Source organism: Cuculus canorus, chromosome 8, assembly GCF_017976375.1.
Source record: "Cuculus canorus isolate bCucCan1 chromosome 8, bCucCan1.pri, whole genome shotgun sequence".
Lineage (NCBI taxonomy): Eukaryota > Metazoa > Chordata > Aves > Cuculiformes > Cuculidae > Cuculus > Cuculus canorus.
Window position 1 is genome coordinate 27,890,360 of NC_071408.1, and position 18,135 is coordinate 27,908,494.

General features: G+C 58.8%; 2 protein-coding genes across 3 annotated transcripts; both read right to left on the reverse strand.

Annotated features, from left to right (window-relative positions):
• Nucleotides 1-96: 96 nt before the first annotated feature.
• On the reverse strand, nt 97-7,422 carry B4GALT2 (beta-1,4-galactosyltransferase 2). Of its 2 annotated transcripts, none has more exons than XM_054072720.1 (7): nt 7,241-7,422; nt 4,445-4,831; nt 3,844-4,079; nt 3,578-3,768; nt 3,153-3,275; nt 1,590-1,694; nt 97-1,419 (listed from the first exon to the last, which is right to left on the reverse strand). In XM_054072720.1, exons 2-7 carry the CDS (start codon nt 4,758-4,760, stop codon nt 1,269-1,271), a joined length of 1,122 nt encoding a protein of 373 aa, XP_053928695.1. In that variant the 5' UTR covers nt 4,761-4,831; nt 7,241-7,422; the 3' UTR covers nt 97-1,268. The 2 variants fall into 2 exon arrangements, with proteins under 2 accessions (XP_053928695.1, XP_053928696.1); XM_054072721.1 differs by lacking the exon at nt 7,241-7,422 and adding an exon at nt 5,290-5,446.
• A 3,150-nt stretch (nt 7,423-10,572) lies between these two features.
• ATP6V0B (ATPase H+ transporting V0 subunit b) lies at nt 10,573-18,083 on the reverse strand. Its single transcript, XM_054073390.1, has 8 exons — nt 17,929-18,083; nt 14,666-14,714; nt 13,504-13,587; nt 12,959-13,036; nt 12,311-12,380; nt 11,910-11,961; nt 11,293-11,483; nt 10,573-10,899 (listed from the first exon to the last, which is right to left on the reverse strand). The coding sequence occupies exons 1-8, from the start codon at nt 17,993-17,995 to the stop codon at nt 10,873-10,875; spliced, it is 618 nt and encodes a 205-aa protein (XP_053929365.1). The 5' UTR covers nt 17,996-18,083; the 3' UTR covers nt 10,573-10,872.
• Nucleotides 18,084-18,135: the final 52 nt, after the last annotated feature.

Sequence of the window (18,135 nt, forward strand, 5' to 3'; positions counted from 1 at the left end):
ATCCCTCTGGATGCTGAAACTGCTCCATCTCAGACACCCCTCAGCCCCGCAAACTTTTGAAACTTTTATTAAATACAAAAACCCCGGTCTCTACGACCAAACTCTGCATTCAACGTAACGCTCAAAAAAAGGGTTCAGACATTCAAATGTACAAAAGTCACTGGTGCCCCCACACACACACCAGTGTGCTGCCCCCCACTCCCAGCCCCACTGCTCCCTGCCCCGCATAGGGTGTGGGGATGCTGGGCTCCCAGCCCCAGAGGGGCATGGGGTGCCCACCCTGCTTGGTCCCTGCCTGTCCTGCCCACAGCCTCCCTGCCCCAGGCCTGGAGGTGGGGGGAAGCCAGAGAAGGGTGAGATCCCCCCTGGCAGTGGCTCCCAAACTGCCCTGGGGGGGGGGGTACCTGCTGCTTGAGGGAGCCATGGGGTAGCCCCAACTCCGCGCCACACCTGCCAAGAGGGACTGGGGGGTTCAAATAAGGTCCAACCCCTCCACAGTGGGGAAGGCAGGTGAGGGCAGGCACAGGAAGGGGCTGCATGGACACAGCATCTGCCTTTGGGGAGGGGGGGCAGGATACAGCTGCCACCTCTCAGCCCCGGGGAAACTGAGGCACAGCAAGGGACGTTCATTAACTAGAGGTCTCTGTTTGGCAGAGCTGAGACAGGGCCCGGCTCTAAGCACCAGACTAAAGCAGAGGAAGACAGAGAATCATGTCTGTGTTCCTCGCAGCACAGGCAGTGCCTGGCTGGGGCAGCACTGTCCTGCCTCAGAGGGGCCCAGGCTGCTCCCACCCCCAGCCAGGGCAGCAGCAGCTCAGGCACTGGCAAAGGGGGAAGCCTGCACCCCACTTCTCACAGCGCCCATGGGGACCCCCCAAGCTCTCCTGGAGCAGTGGGATCTCACCCTCCCCAAGCAGGCAGGAGCTGGTGTGGGCAGGGGGCTCCTCGCCAGGGCTAGGGCTGCCCCCCCTCTCCGTGCCAGGAGCCACAGGCAGGGCGTCTGGGCTCATCCACCAACACATCGAGTATGGAGCGGGGGTCCTGCAAACACACTCGTGGGGACAGGGGGACAGAGAAAATCTGGGGACCGCAGGGCAGGCTGGGGGGTGGCTGTCTCCAAAAGGCAGCAGAATAGGCAGAAAAACATCCCTGGTCCAGTCCTGGCTCTTGAGCTGGGGCAAAGCCTATCGTGCCCAGGCAAAACTCATCGTGCCCAGCCAGCCCGGGCACAGAGTGAGCTCCCAGTGGCTCTGCCAGCAGGGCAAGCACTAGCCCCGGGCCAGGCGTGGGGGCGGCCTGCCGATCTCCACTGTGATGTTGGTATACATGGGCTGGCATGAAACCTCCACCAGCCGGTACTGCAGCGAGCTGATGCCATCCCGCTTCATTGTCATTTTGGTGTTTTGGATCTTGGTGAATCTGGTGGGAATGGGAGCAGGATGAGGTTGGGAGGAGACAGGGGGGAACTGCCATGGTGCCAGCAGTGCTGGACTTCCATGGAGGTGAGCATAGCAGGGAAACTGGCAACCAGAGGCAGCTCAGCCATCACCCAGCATCCTGCCTGCCCCCTGCTGCTGCAGCTCACTCACCTCTGCGGGTTGGGCTCATTGTGTTTGTCACGTTCATGCTTGATCATGCGGTATCTCCCGATGCGGATGTCGGGCCTTGACACCTTCATGCCATTCAGGGAGATCCTGGGGGCCAGAAGCAGGAGGGATCAGTATGCAGGCACCAGGGTGGGATATTCCCCAGCCCAAAGACCTCTGGAGTCAGTCCCTGGCCCAAATAATGCTGTCCCTGCATAAACAGGGCTGTGCCAAGCCAAGATGAGCAAAGCCAGACAATAGAATCATAGAACGGTTTGGGTTGGAAAGGACCTTAAAGTCCATCCAGTTCCAACCCCGTGCCATGGGCAGGGACACCTCCCACCGGATCAGGCTGCTCAAAGAACCACCCAACCTGGCCTTGGACACCTCCAGTGATTGGGCAGCCACGACTTCTCTGGGCAACCTGGGCCAGGGCTTTACCACTCTCATCGTGAAAAATTTCTTCCTAATGTCTAACCTAAATCTTCCCACCTCCAATTCAAGGTCATTCTCCCTTGTCCTATTACTCCACTCGCTTGTAAAAAGTCCCTCCCCAGCTTTCGCCCCTTTCAGTAGTGGAAGCTGCACTAAGGTCTCCCGGGAGCCTTCTCTTCTCCAGGCTGAACAACCCCAACTCTCTCAGCCTGTCCTCGTAGCAGAGGTGCTCCAGCCCTCAGATCATCTTTGTGGCCTGCTCTGGACCCATTCCAACAGTTCCATATCTTTCTTACACTGGGGATTCCAACCATGCCTGGGCCAGTGCCATGACAAAGGGAGAAGCATCCCTCACGGCAAAAGAGTACCCAAGGCATCGCTCCCACCCAGCCACCTACAGCACTTCAGGCTGGCAGTGGTGGTCAGCCCCTGCTGTTTGTGTTCTCCAAATGCTGATGTCCAGCCCTTACCTTTGGGGCCCTCCCCACACATCAACGGCTGTCTGAAGCTTTCCCAGAGCTCTGCACATTGCTGGTTCCCCACCCTGTGCCCATCCTGTATGCAAAACCCCAACCGTGTCACCCTGCCTGCAGCACCTGCACAGGGTGTGTTGCTCGCTCAGCCGTTACGGGCTGGTTTTGCATGACCAGCCACACGTTGCTGCCCTGGGCAATGCCATGGTGAAACCCATGGAAGATGAGGTAGGAGCTCACTGGCTTCGGCACCCAACGCAGGGTGCATTTGGGGGAAATTTGCCTCCAGCTCTGCACGCAGCTGTGCTGCAGCCTGCCGGCTGCTGGCAGAAATGCCTGCTCAGCTGCAGCAGGAGGCACTTCCAAGTTTTGCATCCCCACCCTGGACACTTCCAAGTTTAGCATCTCAACCCTGACCTGGATTGCAGCCCAGAGGCGTAGCTCACACCACAGTGCGAAGGGGCTGGGCTCCACCATGGCAGAGTGGTTCAGATGCAGGGAAGGCACACAGGTGCCCCATGGCCCCCCAGCACCCTGGGAGGGGCTGGTTCGATCCATGAGGGTCACCAGCCCTCAGGCTGGAGGGTAATTAAATCCCCCCCTCCCACGTCCACCACAAAATCTTACCACAACAAGGTGGCGAGAGGTTGGCACCTACCGGTTAAAGATGTCATCGTCCTCTCCTCCCCAGCCCCAGTACTCGTTGGGAAAACCGTTGATCTTCAGGAACTGGGTCTTGCTCAGCCCAGAGACGCCACCAAAGTAGCCGGCGTAGGGTAGCCTGCAGGGTGACAGAAAACAGGTCAGCTCCAGGAACAAGCAGGGATGGGACCCAGCTCCACTGGGACACCCAGGAACAGGCAGGGACAGGACCCAGCTCCACTGGAACCCCCAGGAACAAGAAGGGATGGGACCCAACTCCACTGGGACCCCCAGGAACAAGCATCAGCCCTCCTCTGTGCCACCCTCCCACATCTGTGCCTTCTCCCATCCCACGCCTATTCCAGGCAACCGCTGAGGTTGGTGGCAGGGACTCATCCCAGCCCTACCAAGGGAAACACCCCAGCCCTGCAAAGCACTCACCTGAACCCAAACTTGTCCATGCCAACGGCAAAGTGCCGTGGCTGCTCATAGCAGCGATAGAGGTTGCGGTCGTCCATGGGGATGAGGTCCACGTCGCTGAAGATGAAGCAGTCATACTCCTCATCGTCCTTGAGGGCCTCCAGAAACCCCACATTGAGCAGCTTGGCCCGGTTGAAGGTGTCCTCGCCATACTGTGGGGCAGAGCTCAGCGACGCCCACAAGCACCCATCACAGTCCCACTAACCCCTCCCCCCTGCTCTGCTCACCTGGTTGATAATGTAGATGCCGTAAGCCACCTTCTGCCGGCGCAGGATGGGGTGCAGGTAATGCAGCCAATACTTGAGGTGGTGTTCACGATGCCGGAAGGGGATGAGGATGGCCACCTTCTGCCTGGGCAGGCAGTCTGGGGGGGTGTACTTGCCGCCCTGGCGTACGTCAGGGTTCTCCCGCTGGACACGTTCCATGCTCATAGGAGAGCTGAACTCAATGAGCAGGCGCCCAACTGCAAAAGAGAGGGCAGGGTGATGCCGGCAGGACAGGACACAGTCCAGGTCATGGTCACCTGCTGCTCCCGGCCAGGCCTGCAGAGCAAACAGCAAGGGGGACCTGCAAGGGGGACCGGCACTGCCGAGGGCAGTAGACACCCAAAACCTTGCCCAAACAGGGGCAGAGAGATTGGGCAAACAAAACTTGAAGAAACCAGTATTCTGGTACCAGTTCTAGTCTTGGGTTTCTCCACTTCACCACCTTTGGGACTGCTGGGAAGCCATATCGAGGGATAGGGAATGCCACCCACGGATGTCCACTCCATTCCCATGCTCAGAGTCAGAGCCCAGCTCACCCCGACAATCGCCCCACATGTCTCACCTAAGCCAGAAGGCATCTCCTGGCAGGGCTGCAAGGGTTTCTCAGTCGTGGACTGGTTGGCGCTGGGCTTGGCGCTGGGGGATGGAGCCTCAGCACCAGCTAGCCCGTAGCTGGGGATGGTGCTGTTGAGGCGGGAGGAGTTGGAGAAGGGGTGAGCATGCGAGGCGTTCCTGGCGTTGAAGCGGCTGAAGAAGTCCAGGTGCTGCGCGTAGACATCGAAGTAGAGTATCATAATGATGACGAAGTGGAGCAGGCAGAGTAGCAGCACAGCCTTGCAAATCCTTTCCAGGGTCACCCCCAAGAGCAGCCTGGTCATCTTCCGGGCACGGGCAGGTGGACATGTGCGCTCAGCGGGGCAGGGGGGCGGCTCCAGCCACGGTCCCGATCCTGCTGAGACACCCCATGCTCAGACACAGCCAGCCCGAGCCCCGAGCCTGAATGACACCAGGGCAGCGGGAGCAGCGCAGACCTGAGGAGGAGGTGATGGGCTCACAAGTCGGTCTGCCAGAGGGCAACCCACGGGGGTGTCCTGCTCGGACCCCTGCTCTGAAGGCACAGCCATGAAGAGGCCAGAAGTCCCCAGCCCCACGCAGCCAGTCTCCTCCCTGCTTTCCAAGGCAAAGAGCAGGCCAGGCATGCTCGCCATTGCAAACAACCCCCAAGCAGGGGGGTGAGGATCTCACCATGGGTGCTGCAAAGAGCCTCTGTGGAGGCTGGGCACTTGGAGAAGATCACACTCTCCAAAACACGACCAGCCTGGAATGATCCAAAGGCACTGCAGGCACCCCCACCAGCCACCCCTTTCCAAGATACCCCATTTCCCTGCCCCCCCTGTCCTGACTCACCCCCTCGTGCTGCGCCCCAGCAGCAGCACCCAAGCGGGGCCAGCAGCGCGTGCCGTGCCGGCAGGGGCCCTCCTCGGGGTGCCCAGCGGGGCGAGAAGCTGCACAGCAGACACCCAACAGAGCAGGACGTCCTGGCTGCCAGCGCGGGGTCCCTGCCACACAGAGGGGGGCCCAGCTTACAGCCAGCGGCGCGGGTCCTCTCTCCTCCTGCAGTTGCTGGTGAAGGCGTCCTGGACACTGGGAGCCTCTGGGAGCCAGGGTCCCCTTATCTCCCACATGACACTTGGAGCTGGGCCAGGGCGCTGCTGGGAAGGCAGCCGGGAGAGTCACCGGAGAGCCCCAGCTGAGGGCTGGAGTCTGGCTCTTCCCAAACCGTCTGGCTCTTCCCAGCCCTACCACTGCCGGGGCGCACGGCCATGCACCCCACTTCCTGCCCTCGTCCCTGATCTCACAGGAGACAGTAAGACAGGGCAAGGCAACCACAAGGGAAAGGCACAGGGTACTGCAAGGCTCTGGGGACCCTGGCACGGACCCTGGGGAACCCCAGCGGACAGGGAGCTGTGGCCGGACCCCCTGGCAGGAGTGCAGTAGGACACCACGGTGCTGACAACTGTCCTAAGGCCTGGGATCAGCCCACTGGCAGCTGCCAGACCCAGCTGGTGGGGCCCCCCAGAAGCTGTAGGACAGCAACGCTGTCTGGGAGCAGGGATCAGAGCTGCAAAGGGATCAGAGATCCAAAGCAGAACCCCCTGTCCAACCCTGTTCCAGCTACCCTCTCCCAGCCACAGGGCCAACCCCTGTAGGCAGCGAGATGGTGGCAGGAGCCCACCACAGGCAGGGAGGTGCTGGAAAAGGCTCTGAGCCCAGTGCCCCACCTGTGTCCACACTCTCCGCAGGATGCAAAGCAAGGTCCCCTGCAAAGGGCAGGGATCTCCTGGCATGCACCAGGACCCCAACCCCACAGCCAGGCTTGTTCTACAAAGTCGTCTTCTGGAGAAAACCTGAGGCTGCTGTTATTTCCCAAACCTCCTTACGGTCACAGCACCCTGTCACTAAGCACAGACCCTGATGCAGGGACCTGCCCTGCCCCCAGTGCCTGCCAGAAACCCTCCCCAGAACCCCTCGCAGCTGGCAGCACACAGAGCGGTGGTGTCTCGACAGCCGGGAGGAGCTGGGGAAAAAGAAGAGTGGGTTTTAGGGGCCCTTTAGCAGGGCAGACCACAAGGTGAGCAGAGAGCAAAGGAACAAAAGCGAAGTACTCCATCGAAAGTCGGCCATGGGAGGCCAAGAACATGAGTGGGTTTAAAAACACCTGCTACGCTGGGGGCTATGGAATATGATGTCATCTCCCCCCACCACAGCGTCTTCACGGAGAGTGAGAAGCTGAAAGCAACCCAGGGCTGAGGAGCTGGTCTCCAGGGACTGGCCAGGAGAAGGGTGTGTTGTTGGTTTTGTAGGGATGCTTTTTCCCTTGGGCTCCATCCTTCTTCCCACAGGACACCTCTAGGCCAGGAGAAGGGTGTGATTCTGGGTTTGGAGGGGATACTCGTCCCCTATGGGCTCCATCCTTCTCCTTGCAGGACATCTCTAGGCCAGGAGAAGCGGGTGATGCTGGGTTTGGTGGGGATGCTCATCCCCGCGGGCTCCATCCTTCTCCCTGCAGGACATCTCTAGGCCGGGAGAAGGGGGTGACGCTGGTTTTGGAAGGGATGCTTATCCCCGTGGGCTCCAGGACATCCCTGATCTGGCAGAAGGTGCACTTTTAGCACATCCGACCCCCACCCACGATTTTTTTTTTTTCCCTGACACACAGAAAAACTTATTAAAAAAACAAGAAACAAGCTCCAAAAAGAGGCTTTTTTTTCCCCCAGAGCCGGGGCGGTGCCGCCCCTAAGGACCAGCCTCGCATGCCAGAGCATCCCGGGCCTCCCGCGGGCCCGGCCCCACTCACCGCGGCCCCGGTCAGCGGCCCCCGCCGCCTCCTCTTCCTCTCCCTCCTGTCCCTCCTGCAGGCTCGGCCGCGGGCCCGCGGGCTCCCATGCCCGGGGCTGCGGGGGCCCTGCCGGCCGGGCCGCCGAGCGCCGCAGGGAGACGGGGCCGCGCCCGCACGCCGGCTCCGCCCCCGCCGCACCGGGCGGGGCCCGCACCGACACCGACCGCCCCGCGGAGGGGCGGGACCCTGCCCCCACCAGCCCCCGGGGAGGCTCCGTGCCCCCCGGGGTGCTCGCTGTCCCCTCCTCACCCCGGAATGCTCGGCGCCCCCCGAGATGATTGGTGCCCACTTTTCCCCCCATTCCCCCTGGGGATGCTCCGTGCCCCTCACTATACCTCCTCCGGGATGCTCGGTGCTCCCCTTTCCCCCCACTTCCCCAGGGATCCTCGGTGCCCCCTCCCCATTCCGCCTCCAGGATGCTCAGTGGTCCCCGAGATTCTCGGTGCCCCCCTCTATTCCTCCTCCGGGATGCTCGGTGCCCCGCCCCCCCACCTTCTCCCACAGGGATGCTCCGTGTCCCCCGAGATGCCCAATGTCCCCTCCTCACCCTGGGATGCTCAGTGCCCGCCCCCCCAGCCCCGCCACAGGATGCTCAGTGCCCCCACCCTGCCCCAAGATGCTCACAGTCCCCTCCTCATCCCGGGATGCTCGGTGCCCCCGCCCTGCCCCAAGATGCTTACTGTCCCCTCCTCACCCTGCAATGCTCGGTGCCCCCTACTCCCCCCCACCCCAAGGATGCGCAGTACTCCCTGCTCTTCCCCGGGATGCTCAATGCCCACCCAGCTCTACCCCAGGATGTTCAATGCCCCCCACTCCCGATTCCCCCCCGGCTCTGCCCCGGATGCTAGGTGCCCCCTGCCTCCACTTCAGGATGTTCGACATCCCCCCAGTTCTACCCCGAGATTCTCGATGCCCCCCTCTCCACCGCAGGATGCTCAGCCATCTCGGCCCCAAGCCTGGCACCAGTTCCCACCACGCACCCCCAGGATACAGGGACAGTTCTCCCCGCCTTCCCAACGTGTTTTTGGCACAGTCATCGACCCACCCAGGGCAACTCCCATGGCTTCAAGGGTTGCTGCTGGCTCGGCATGTAACACAATCGATTTGTGCATCCTTCCCCCTGCCTTTCCATGTTTCTCCGTGTTTCCTAGCAATTAATTTCACTTCCTGTGCCACAACAGCACAATCAACGAGAGTTCACCCCAGCACCAGTAATTTTTGCACCATCCACAGCCTTTACCTTCTCACCAGGCACCACACAGCATCAGCGCCCGTTTCAGGCAGCCTCCCCTCCAAGGCCTCTCCCTGTACCCCACAGCAGCTCTCGTGGGAAGACAACTTTACAACAGAGATCAGAGCAGCACCTAAGCAGCCCAGCTCTGCTCCACCCCAGCAAGCAAACCCTGCTGAAAGCTCTCCAACTTCAGCCTCCAGCTCTTGGTTTGGCTCTTTGGTGGCATTTTCCCCATGAGTACTTACACCAGGTCGCAAAATCAGCTTTCAACTCCTGCTGCTCCTAAACGATACGTGCAAGATGTGGGAGCCCTGATGAAGCTTTTCCCCATGCCTGCGCAGCAGGTATTTAGCACACCCAAGAGCAAAGTCTTAGAACCCAAATGCATGCACCTAGAACGACAGAATGCAGGGCATGCTCGCCTCACCAGGGCCAGCTGAAGGAGGTGGGATGTGGGACACCCATGCTACCATAAAACCAGCCCTGGTGGGTCTCATGTCCTCACAAGGGGCCCGTGGGTGAGTCTAGAGCCCCTTTTCCCCTGCCAAATCTGCCGTACACACAGGAGAGATTTGAAAGGCAGAAAAGCACCTCGCAGAGGGAGATTTCTGAGAGCAATAGATTGCCAGCAGAGCGAGACCCATTCTTGAAAGACAAGTTATTAACCAGCAAGATGATTAACACATGGAGGAACAGCTTCTCTACCACCAGCACAGGCTCTCCAACTCTGCACATCTCATTCCTGAATGCAGCCCCACGGGTTTGGCGTGGGCCTGATGAGATAGCCCTGCAGTTCCCAGGGGCTTCCAACGTCTCTGGCCCACAACAACAGCACCGCCAGGGGACAGAGGAATAGCCTTCACACAGGACAGACAAAACTCTGCCTACGCCCGAGACCCTTTTTCCCAAGCAGGCAGGGCCCAGCTTGTCCCTGCTGTTACGTGGGGCACATGGAGCTCCTGTCTCAGGACAGACAGCACAGCTGGCGAGAGCAGTGCCTTGCTTTGCCCCAGCAGTCTTCCTGTGCCTCAGGCTGAGATGCTGCTGTTCCAGAACACACAGGACAACATGGAGCAGAGCCAGGAGAGTGGCAGAGCTCGGAGAGGCCGTGCAGAGGCAGCTGACCCAGCCCAAGGGCAAAAATCATCAGGTGTGAATGCTTCCCCAGCTCCAGCAGCCCCATCACTGCCCCACCATTCAGGTGGGAAGAGTGGATGGGAAGCTCCAGACACGCATCTGCTCCAATGCCGAGCAGCACCAGGTGATAAATGCTCCCCCAGCAAAGGCATAGTGGCAGCACAGTGGGATGAGGGCCTTGCGCTGGATGCCGAAGACAGCAGAAGCCTCAGTTCCAGGCCCTCTGCAGAGCATAGGCAGGAGGATCTCATTCTTTCCTTCCCCCAAACAGCAGAAGAGCTATAGGCCCAGCTATCCCCAGCCAGCTTCCCCACCATCGCAGCCAGGGAGAGGGGAGCAGAAGCGCCCCCACTCCTGGAATGCAGGGGCACTGCAGACTCGGAGAGCTTCAGCATCCAGAAAAGTCACACACGGGAACTGCTGGCTGCAGGACAGCCTTGGAAGGGACAAAAGCTTTGCTCCGCTGCCCTTCTGGAGCTCCCTAGCTGCACAATGGGGCTATGGACGTTTTAGACTCCCCTCTGCACTAGACTACGTGTATGGGAGCCAAAAGGCCCAAACTAGCTCGTGCCTGTGGCTCCAGCAAGCCTCGCATGGGTCAGTGCCAGCGCTGGTAGGAGCCCGGCAGAGGTAGCACAGAGCTGCCTGCCACCTGCTCCAGCAGCCTCTTACCTGCTCTGGGCAGCAAAGCAGAGCTCTGTGTTCCCGCAGCACAGAGAGGGCTTGGGGAATAAACGTCTTGCAGGTTGAGCAAGCAGCAGCGGTTAACCCCACACAAGGAAGACACCACCAGGCCCCAGAAGCCAGTCAGGGACTTTCCCAGAGGCACGGAGGGCAGAAGTCTGAGCAAGGGCTCAGTTAAAATCAGCCCTCGCTCTCCATAAGCCTCCCCAGCACACAGGGCAGAGGAAGAGCTGCATCCTTGGACAAGAACCATATTTATTTCACGGACACAGAATTGCACTGGTGGTCGATTCTACACACACCAGGGACGGGCAGCAGCAGGGCCGCATGGGCTGGGCCAAGCCACTGTGGCAGAATTCACACAGAGAGATTTGTTTCTTTCAAGGGGTCAATCCATCGGCGGGACAAGGCTCTACTCAGCCGGGCTCCCGTTCCTGTCACCAGGCAGCTCCCGCCCCAGTCAAGGATAGAAACATTAAATAAATATATACAGCACCTCTTGGGGCGGGCTGGAACAGGTTGGGTGGGACAAGGCTCAGTTGCCCATTTTTACTTTAGATGTCTAGAAAGGAAGAAGAGAGGTTAGGTCGTACCCCACAAATCCTAGCCCAGCAACCCAGTCCCATCCAAGCACCCCTGGACCATCCAGAAGCCACAAACTGCTTATCAGCCCCATCAATATGACATGAGCATTACACAGGGTGCACTCAAGGTGACACCCTCAATGACAGTCGTTCAAAGGGACCAAGGGACTATCAAAAGAGTTCGCACTGCTGCAAACAGGTACAGCATGCTGCAGGGAGAGCTGTGCCACTCAAAACCTTGCAAGCAGCCTCCTCATCCCAATGTAGAGGACTGTGCTGGAGCCCAGGTGTGTCTCCCTGGAGCTGAAGAACAGCCAGGACAACAGGCACCTTGTGCTCACATAAGCCCAGTGACCCCAGGAGGAAGGTACCTGCAGGATAGCAACGATGACTCCGAACAGCCCTATGGCACTGCCAAAGATCTCCACAATCAGGATCTTGACGAAGAGGCTGGCATTCTGGGCATCAGCCAGGGCAGCCCCACTGCCCACGATGCCCACACAGACCCCACAGAAGAGATTGCACAACCCAACAGTCAAGCCAGCTCCAAACATGGAGAAACCTGTGAGAGAGGGACACTGCAAGAGCAGGGGGTAACTCCCTTCCACCTGCACCCGGCGCATGCTGCAGCAGCTCTGCCTCAAGGTGACAGAAGACCCAAAGCTGCCAACAGCAGCAGCATCCTCCTGTTTGGGGAGCAGGACTGCTCCAGGCTGCACCACAGCTCCTGCAGTTCCAGACCAGCAGGTAACAGCGATAGGCTGCTGCCCAAGGGATGAATAGTGCTGGAAGGCCTTGAGAAGGTAACTAAAAAGCTGCTTTTTTTGGCAGAAGAGTCACACGTCCTTCAGACACCTGCAGCGGGCCATGGGCCAGGTCAGCTGGGCCCTGCAGTCCCATTCTCTAGAGCACAGGACACAGCGAGCAGCAGAAGGTCAGGGTGTGGCAATGCTCACAGCCACAACACCAGGAACTGAGCAGCCCTTACCTGCGTGGTAGTTCCTGGCCCCGATCTCCTCTGGGGTGACTGCAGAGAAAGGCTGAAAGAAAGCACAGGCCCTGGGTCAGTGGCAAGCCCATGCTCTTTGGGAGAGGCACCTGTCCCCGATACAGCATGAGGCAGCTACATTTTGGCCAGAGTTGGTCTCTGACTCTATGTCCCTGAGTGGCTCCACGACACCTGCCCGGTGTATGCTCCCCCAACCCACTCTTCAACACGGACCACCATGACAAAAGCCACCACACAGACCACCAAGCCCAAAGCCACAACAGCATCCAAAGTCCCCACAGAGCCACCGTTCACAACTCCGGCCCATGTCCAGCCGCCCATTCCCACAGTGGCCCTGAGGCCGGCACAGGGCTGGCAGGACAGCCCGGGTCCTCTCATACCTCAGCCATGTTACTGATGACAATTGCCATGATGATCCCGTAGATGGCCACAGCCTCGCAGAAAATGATGCTGTGAAGAAAGACGAAGTCTGAACACAGCGTCCCAGGCTCTGACCCACCACTTCATGCCCAACCAGTAGCCAGACCCCTCCAGGGCCACATCCTGTTCCACTGTTGCCAAGGGCAGAAAGGCAGCCCAGCCTACCCAACGCTTTCCTCTTAAACAAGGCAGAGCTGCCAACGACAAAGGGCAGGCATGGGTCACCTGTACCACCCCAGCAAGCTGTGATGGTCTGGTGGGAAGCAGGCCCGAGGATCCCTGTCCTCCGCTAGCCCCTTTCCGCTCCACTGGCAAGGGCTGTGCAAGGTCTGGCCAGGGGAAGCCTCACCTAGGGCAAGAAGCGTGAACTCAGGGCGTTTGTTTTGAACGCACTGGACTCATTCACTGCATGATATGGTACAGTGACTCTTCAAAGCAACACTCTGACTCCTGCAGGGCTCTTTGTTTTGAAAGCAAACAGGATTAGCAGCTTAGCAAAGAATGGTCTGCCAGCAGCACCCTAGAGACAGGACAGGAGCCTCTGCACCGGGCTGGGACCTGCCCCACTGAGGTTGTGGCATAAGCACTAATTCCACATTTGCGCTTACCTGACCAGGTTCTTGGTTTTGATCCGAGGGGCCTTAACTCCACCACCGATGATGCTGGAGCCTGTGATGTAAATCCCCCTGTAGTAGACAAGGGTGGTTGGTGGAGGGTCTGGCACTCGCTGAGGGATTCAATAGGGAAACCTGAATCTTTCAGCTGAGCAAAGAATCAAGCATGCAGCTGGAGGGCACTGCAGACTTGGCCTGTCCACCCCAGGGACAAGACAGCACCAAGCTCCACCACCTACACCAGCAAAACTGCTGGGGCACAAAAGCCACCACTGCACGGCCTAGGCTCAGGAGCACAGCTTTCAGAGAGCCAAGGATGTCCCTGCCTCTCCACTGCCACTGCAGACCATGAGGCGGTCTGCCCAAAGCCCACCTCAGGAGCCCATCAACGCAGGCACATGGGTGCAGTGATCCCCACAGCCCAACAATCCAGCATGTCCATACTGTTCCGCCCCTGCCCTGTCATGAGGAAACCACAGTATATACACAGCTACCAAAATGGGACAGCAAGAGTCTGTGGAAGAGCCGGCCCTACTCACCAGGCAGCTCCCACCACAGACAGGGAGATGGCCAAGCCAATGCCCAGGTTGCACCACATGAAGGGGGAGGTCTCCGTCAGGAACCTGGAAAGGAAGAAGGGCCCTGAATTAGCATACAGGCTAAGGCCCTCTAGTCACTGCGCACAGCCCTACAACAGGTACCCCCCACCCATCAGACAGCCCAAGATGGGCTGGGCACTGCCAGACAGCGGGACATGAGAGCCTCTCTATGCCAGACCCAGGTCCCTCACCCACATAGACCACAGAATCACAGAATGGTTTGGGTTGGAAGGGACCTTAAAGTCCATCCAGTTTCAAACTCCCTGCCATGGGCAGGGACATATCCCACTGAATCAGGCTGCTCAAAGACCCACCCAACCTGGCCTCGAACATGTCTAGGGTTGGGGCAGTCACGATTTCTCTGGGCAACCTGGGCCAGTGCCTCACCACCCTCAGGGGGAAAAAATTTCTTCATAAAATCTAATCTAAATCTCCCCTCTTTCAGCTTGAAAGTGTTCCCCTCACTCTGTCCCTGTACTCCCTGATCAAGAGCCCATCTCCAGCTTTCCTGTAGTCCCTTTCAGTATTGGAAGGTTGCTCTAAGGTCTCCCCAGAGCCTTCCTTTCTCCAGGCTGTACAAGCCCAACTCTCTCAGCCTGTCCTCATATGGGAGGTGCTCCAGCCTTTGGATCATCCTCTGGACTCACTCCAACAGATCTACATCATTCCCACGTTGAGGACTCCAGACTGAATGAAGGGCTCCAGGTAGGGTCTCAAAAGAGTAAAGGGGCAGAATTCCCTCCCTCGCCTTGCTGGTCATACTTCTGATGCAGCCCAGGATATGGTTGGCTTTCCAGGCTACAAGCACACATTGATCTTCTTCCCAAACCCTGACTGCGAAGGGGAAGCCTGGGAGAGAGGTGGAACGGGCAGTGATGGCTGCAGCTGGACCCTGCATGGAGCCAGCCACATATACACATGAGCTGTATCTATCCCACCTCACAGGATGCAGAGAATTACCCCACTTCTCCACCTGACTGCAGTGCTGGTTCCTCCATGATGCAGTGACTGCTGCCCATCGCTCAAAAGCAAGCTCAGGCACTGCCAACACCACCCACTTCCTCACGAACCCTGAGGATACCAGTATTTACAAGGAACTCACCAGGCCACATCGAAGCGGAAACCCAGGTCAAATATTGTGTAGCAGATCCCTGGAAAGCAAAAGCGACATGGGAATCTTCACGCAGGCACTGGCTGCCAGCAAGGTGCTGGCATTTCCTCCTGTACCCGCAGAGCCCCGGGGCAGAGGTCCAGCAGCACAGCACTGCACACAGAAGCGTTACTGGGAAGACTGACTCTGGCATGTAGAGCTGTGGGGCTGGGCGTCCCCCCAAAGTCCAGCCTCAGTGACCCCAGCATTTCCACATCACTGCAGGACAGAGACAGCCCAGATTTTCAACACTTCCAGACCCCATCCCAGTCAAGGATGGCTGTGGTTGTCACATCCATTTTCCACTCCCTGACCCTGCTGAGCACCAACAGCCCTGTGCCCCACCATGTTCTCCATCCACATCACCCAGTGGTTCAGCTCTGCTGGAGAGCCACAACACTGGGTGACTAACTGTGAGCTCTTCTCTCTCATAAAGGAGGAAAGAGTGAGGCTGCGTCCTGATGGACCATCACACAAAACTCTACCATGATCCCACCAGAGGCCATGCTGCTCCCCAGGAACTCGTCAACTCCCCAGCACTCCCCTTTCCAAGGCAGTGGATGTTCAAGACATGCTTGCTAACCTCAGTGTTTCTCGCAAAGTTAGTAATTTCCAGAGAAATTTGTACTCCAACAGGGGCAGGAAACACCAAAGCACAGCCCTGAGAAAACCAGAAATTCCCCTCCTTTCCAGCCAGGAGTCACACCCAGCAACCCTGTGCAGCCAGAGCAGATGCAGAGGTGTTTGCACTGAAACCCTGCCTTGCTGTGAGCTCGTGAGGGGGAAACGCAGCTGCAGACCAGCAGACACTTGCCTTCGCATGACTTGCAGCATGCAGCTGGAAAACAGTGAGACCTGGCCCGAAGGAACAGATAAACGCAGGCAGTGTGGTACTGTCTGCTCCACACCAGATAAAGACGTTGAAGGAACGGCTCATTGCTGCCTAGAGCCAGCAGCTGTGTGGCACCAGCCCTATGCGTGGCCAGAAAAAGGACACAAGAGACTTCTGAAATGCTTAGAAGCAGAGGAGAGGCCATTGCATGTGTCCCGCTGCTTCCCTCCCTACCCTGGGGTCACAGTTTGATGGCAAGCTAGCAATGAGCCTGGCAGCAATACTGGAGCAGGCCCATGCGCCCCAGGTTGGAGGAGCCCTTCCCTGCCCATGGCCAAGACCTTCAGGAGAGCTCATCCCACAGGAGCGGCTTGGCACTGCAGCATATGGAGACCTGCCAGTGTCACAGCAGGGATGTCCCCAGCATCCCTGTATGCTAAATCACTCCACATGCAATTCAGGGCTCAGCACCCTACACACCAGGAGAACATCAAGAGTTGTCAAATGAGCTGGTCCCAAAATGGGAAGCAGTAACACTAGTCACTCCTCCCGAAGAATTATGGTGTGCTTCTCCCACTCCACACAAGACAAAAGAGGAACCATGCCACCGTAACCGGGGAGTGTGGAGGAATGCTGCACCATGGTCCACATGCCTGGTGACCTTCAGGGATGATCTCTAAAGTGCTGTGCCTGGCCAGTCTGTGTCTTGTGTTTTGGCTTTGCTGCTTGGCTGGCAGAGCAGGAACCAAACTCAGCCAGCTCCAAGTGCCCAGGAGTGGTAAAGAAGAGCTACAACCAGCTCAGGGCAGATCCTCAGGGCACCTCCCATCTCCTCAAGAGCAGGCGTAGCCTTACAAAAGAAACAAGGTGAAGGACGCTCTCCTGTGAATTCTGGCCCCTAGCCCCATGGCCAAGAGAGAAAAGAGCTTGAGCAGCAGGAGAGGAGGTCCAAAGCAGGGATCAGGACACGGAAGAAAAGCACAAAGAGGCACCATCACCACAATACTGTGTAAAGCAAGACCGCTTCCTGCTTGCTTCTTCCCTGAAAAGGGATTGCAACAGCACAGGGGAAGTTAAAAGCATCTGCGCTCAGCTCGTCAACATTTTCCAACAGCCTCAAATTTGCAGCATGCATCTGTGCTGGCACAAGCCACATGATTCAGGGAGCCGAGAAAGGCAGCTCTGAGCATGGTACTGGATGCACCAGACCCTGTAAACACAAGGGGGTGAGACACACTCAGCTTCTGACTCGGTATTTCCCCTCACCAAACGCTGAGGCAGGAGTCAAGGTCTCCCCAGCCTCTGCCTGGCTCACAGTCACAGCACTCTGAACTGAAAGAGGAAATAACCAGCAGCTCCGGCACAGAATCTTCCCGCTACCCCTTAGAGTCATTCCCTTAATGAAGCATTAAATCCACTCTCAGTGCCACAGAGCCCAACACTAGCAGCAGCAGAGCTCAGGCCACCACAAGCTGCAACACCGCCATGCATGACCTCTGCAGTCATCCGGACAAACTGCATGTTCCCTTATGCTGCTACAGCTTGGAAAAGTGGAAGGCTGATCTCTCCCATCTAGGAGACATCAGCTCTCACAGCCTAAGCAACTGGGCACCTCCTTTACCAGCCCAAACACAAGCCCTGACTGCCACCGGCACCCTTCTGTGCTCGCACATGCAGGGAAGCAACTCAAATTGCTCAAGCTGGCCAAGCTTGGCACACCCAAAGCTGCACTGTCCCCATCTGTGACCCACAGCCCCTTTTGTCCCCCCCCAGCCTCTTATGCCCCACAGCCCAGCCCTATCCATGATCCACAACCCCTTCTGCCCCACAGTCTGATTCTTTCCATGATCCACATCTTCCTTCACCTCAGCCTGGTACTTTCCATCACACACCGCCCCTGTAGCCTGGCCCTATCTGTGACCCGTGGTTCCTTCTGTCCCCAAACCTGTCCCTGTAAGCGACCCACAGCCTCTCCTGCCCCACAACACAGTCCTATCTGTGACCCACATTCCCCTCTACCCCATAGCCTGGCTCCTTCCATGCCTCACAGCCCAGCTCCTTCCGTGCCCCACAGCCCCCTCTGCCCCACAGCCAGCTCTTCCCGTGCCCCAAAGCTCCGTCTGGCCCACAGCCCCCTCTGGCCAACAGCCCAGCTCTTCCCGTGCCCCACAGCCCGCCTTGCCCCACAGCCAGTTCTTCCCGTGCCCGGCAGCCCCCTCTGCCCGGCAGCCCCCTCTGCCCGGCAGCCCCCTCTGCCCGGCAGCCCCCTCTGCCCGACAGCCCCCTCTGCCCGACAGCCCCCTCTGCCCGACAGCCCCCTCTGCCCGACAGCCCCCTCTGCCCGACAGCCCGGTTCTTCCCGTGCCCTCCGGCCCTCGCTGACCCACGCCCAGCATGGTGGTCCAGAAGGCGAGGCCGAGCCCCGAGTAGAGCAGCGCGAGCCCCGTCATGGCTGCGGCGGGACAGGACGGGACGCAGCTGAGCGGAGCGGCTCGCGCGTCACCTGACCCGCGCGGGGCACGTGACCGGAACAGCAGGTGCACGTGACCGGAAACTGCGGCGCCCAAGCGGAAGCAGAGCTCAGCGCCGC

Excerpts from the sequence above, each read along its gene's own strand:
- ATP6V0B (XM_054073390.1), bottom strand. The coding sequence starts at position 17,995 with ATGACGGGGCTCGCGCTGCTCTACTCGGGGCTCGGCCTCGCCTTCTGG. Across the intron at positions 13,037-13,503 it reads TCTGTGGTGGGAGCTGCCTG|GGGGATTTACATCACAGGCT; the intron begins GTGAGTAGGGCC and ends TGTCTACTACAG. Across the intron at positions 11,484-11,909 it reads GGCCAGGAACTACCACGCAG|GTTTCTCCATGTTTGGAGCT; the intron begins GTAAGGGCTGCT and ends CCTCTCTCACAG.
- B4GALT2 (XM_054072720.1), bottom strand. The coding sequence starts at position 4,760 with ATGACCAGGCTGCTCTTGGGGGTGACCCTGGAAAGGATTTGCAAGGCT. Across the intron at positions 4,080-4,444 it reads GGAGATGCCTTCTGGCTTAG|TTGGGCGCCTGCTCATTGAG; the intron begins GTGAGACATGTG and ends TCTCTTTTGCAG. Across the intron at positions 1,420-1,589 it reads AATGAGCCCAACCCGCAGAG|ATTCACCAAGATCCAAAACA; the intron begins GTGAGTGAGCTG and ends CATTCCCACCAG.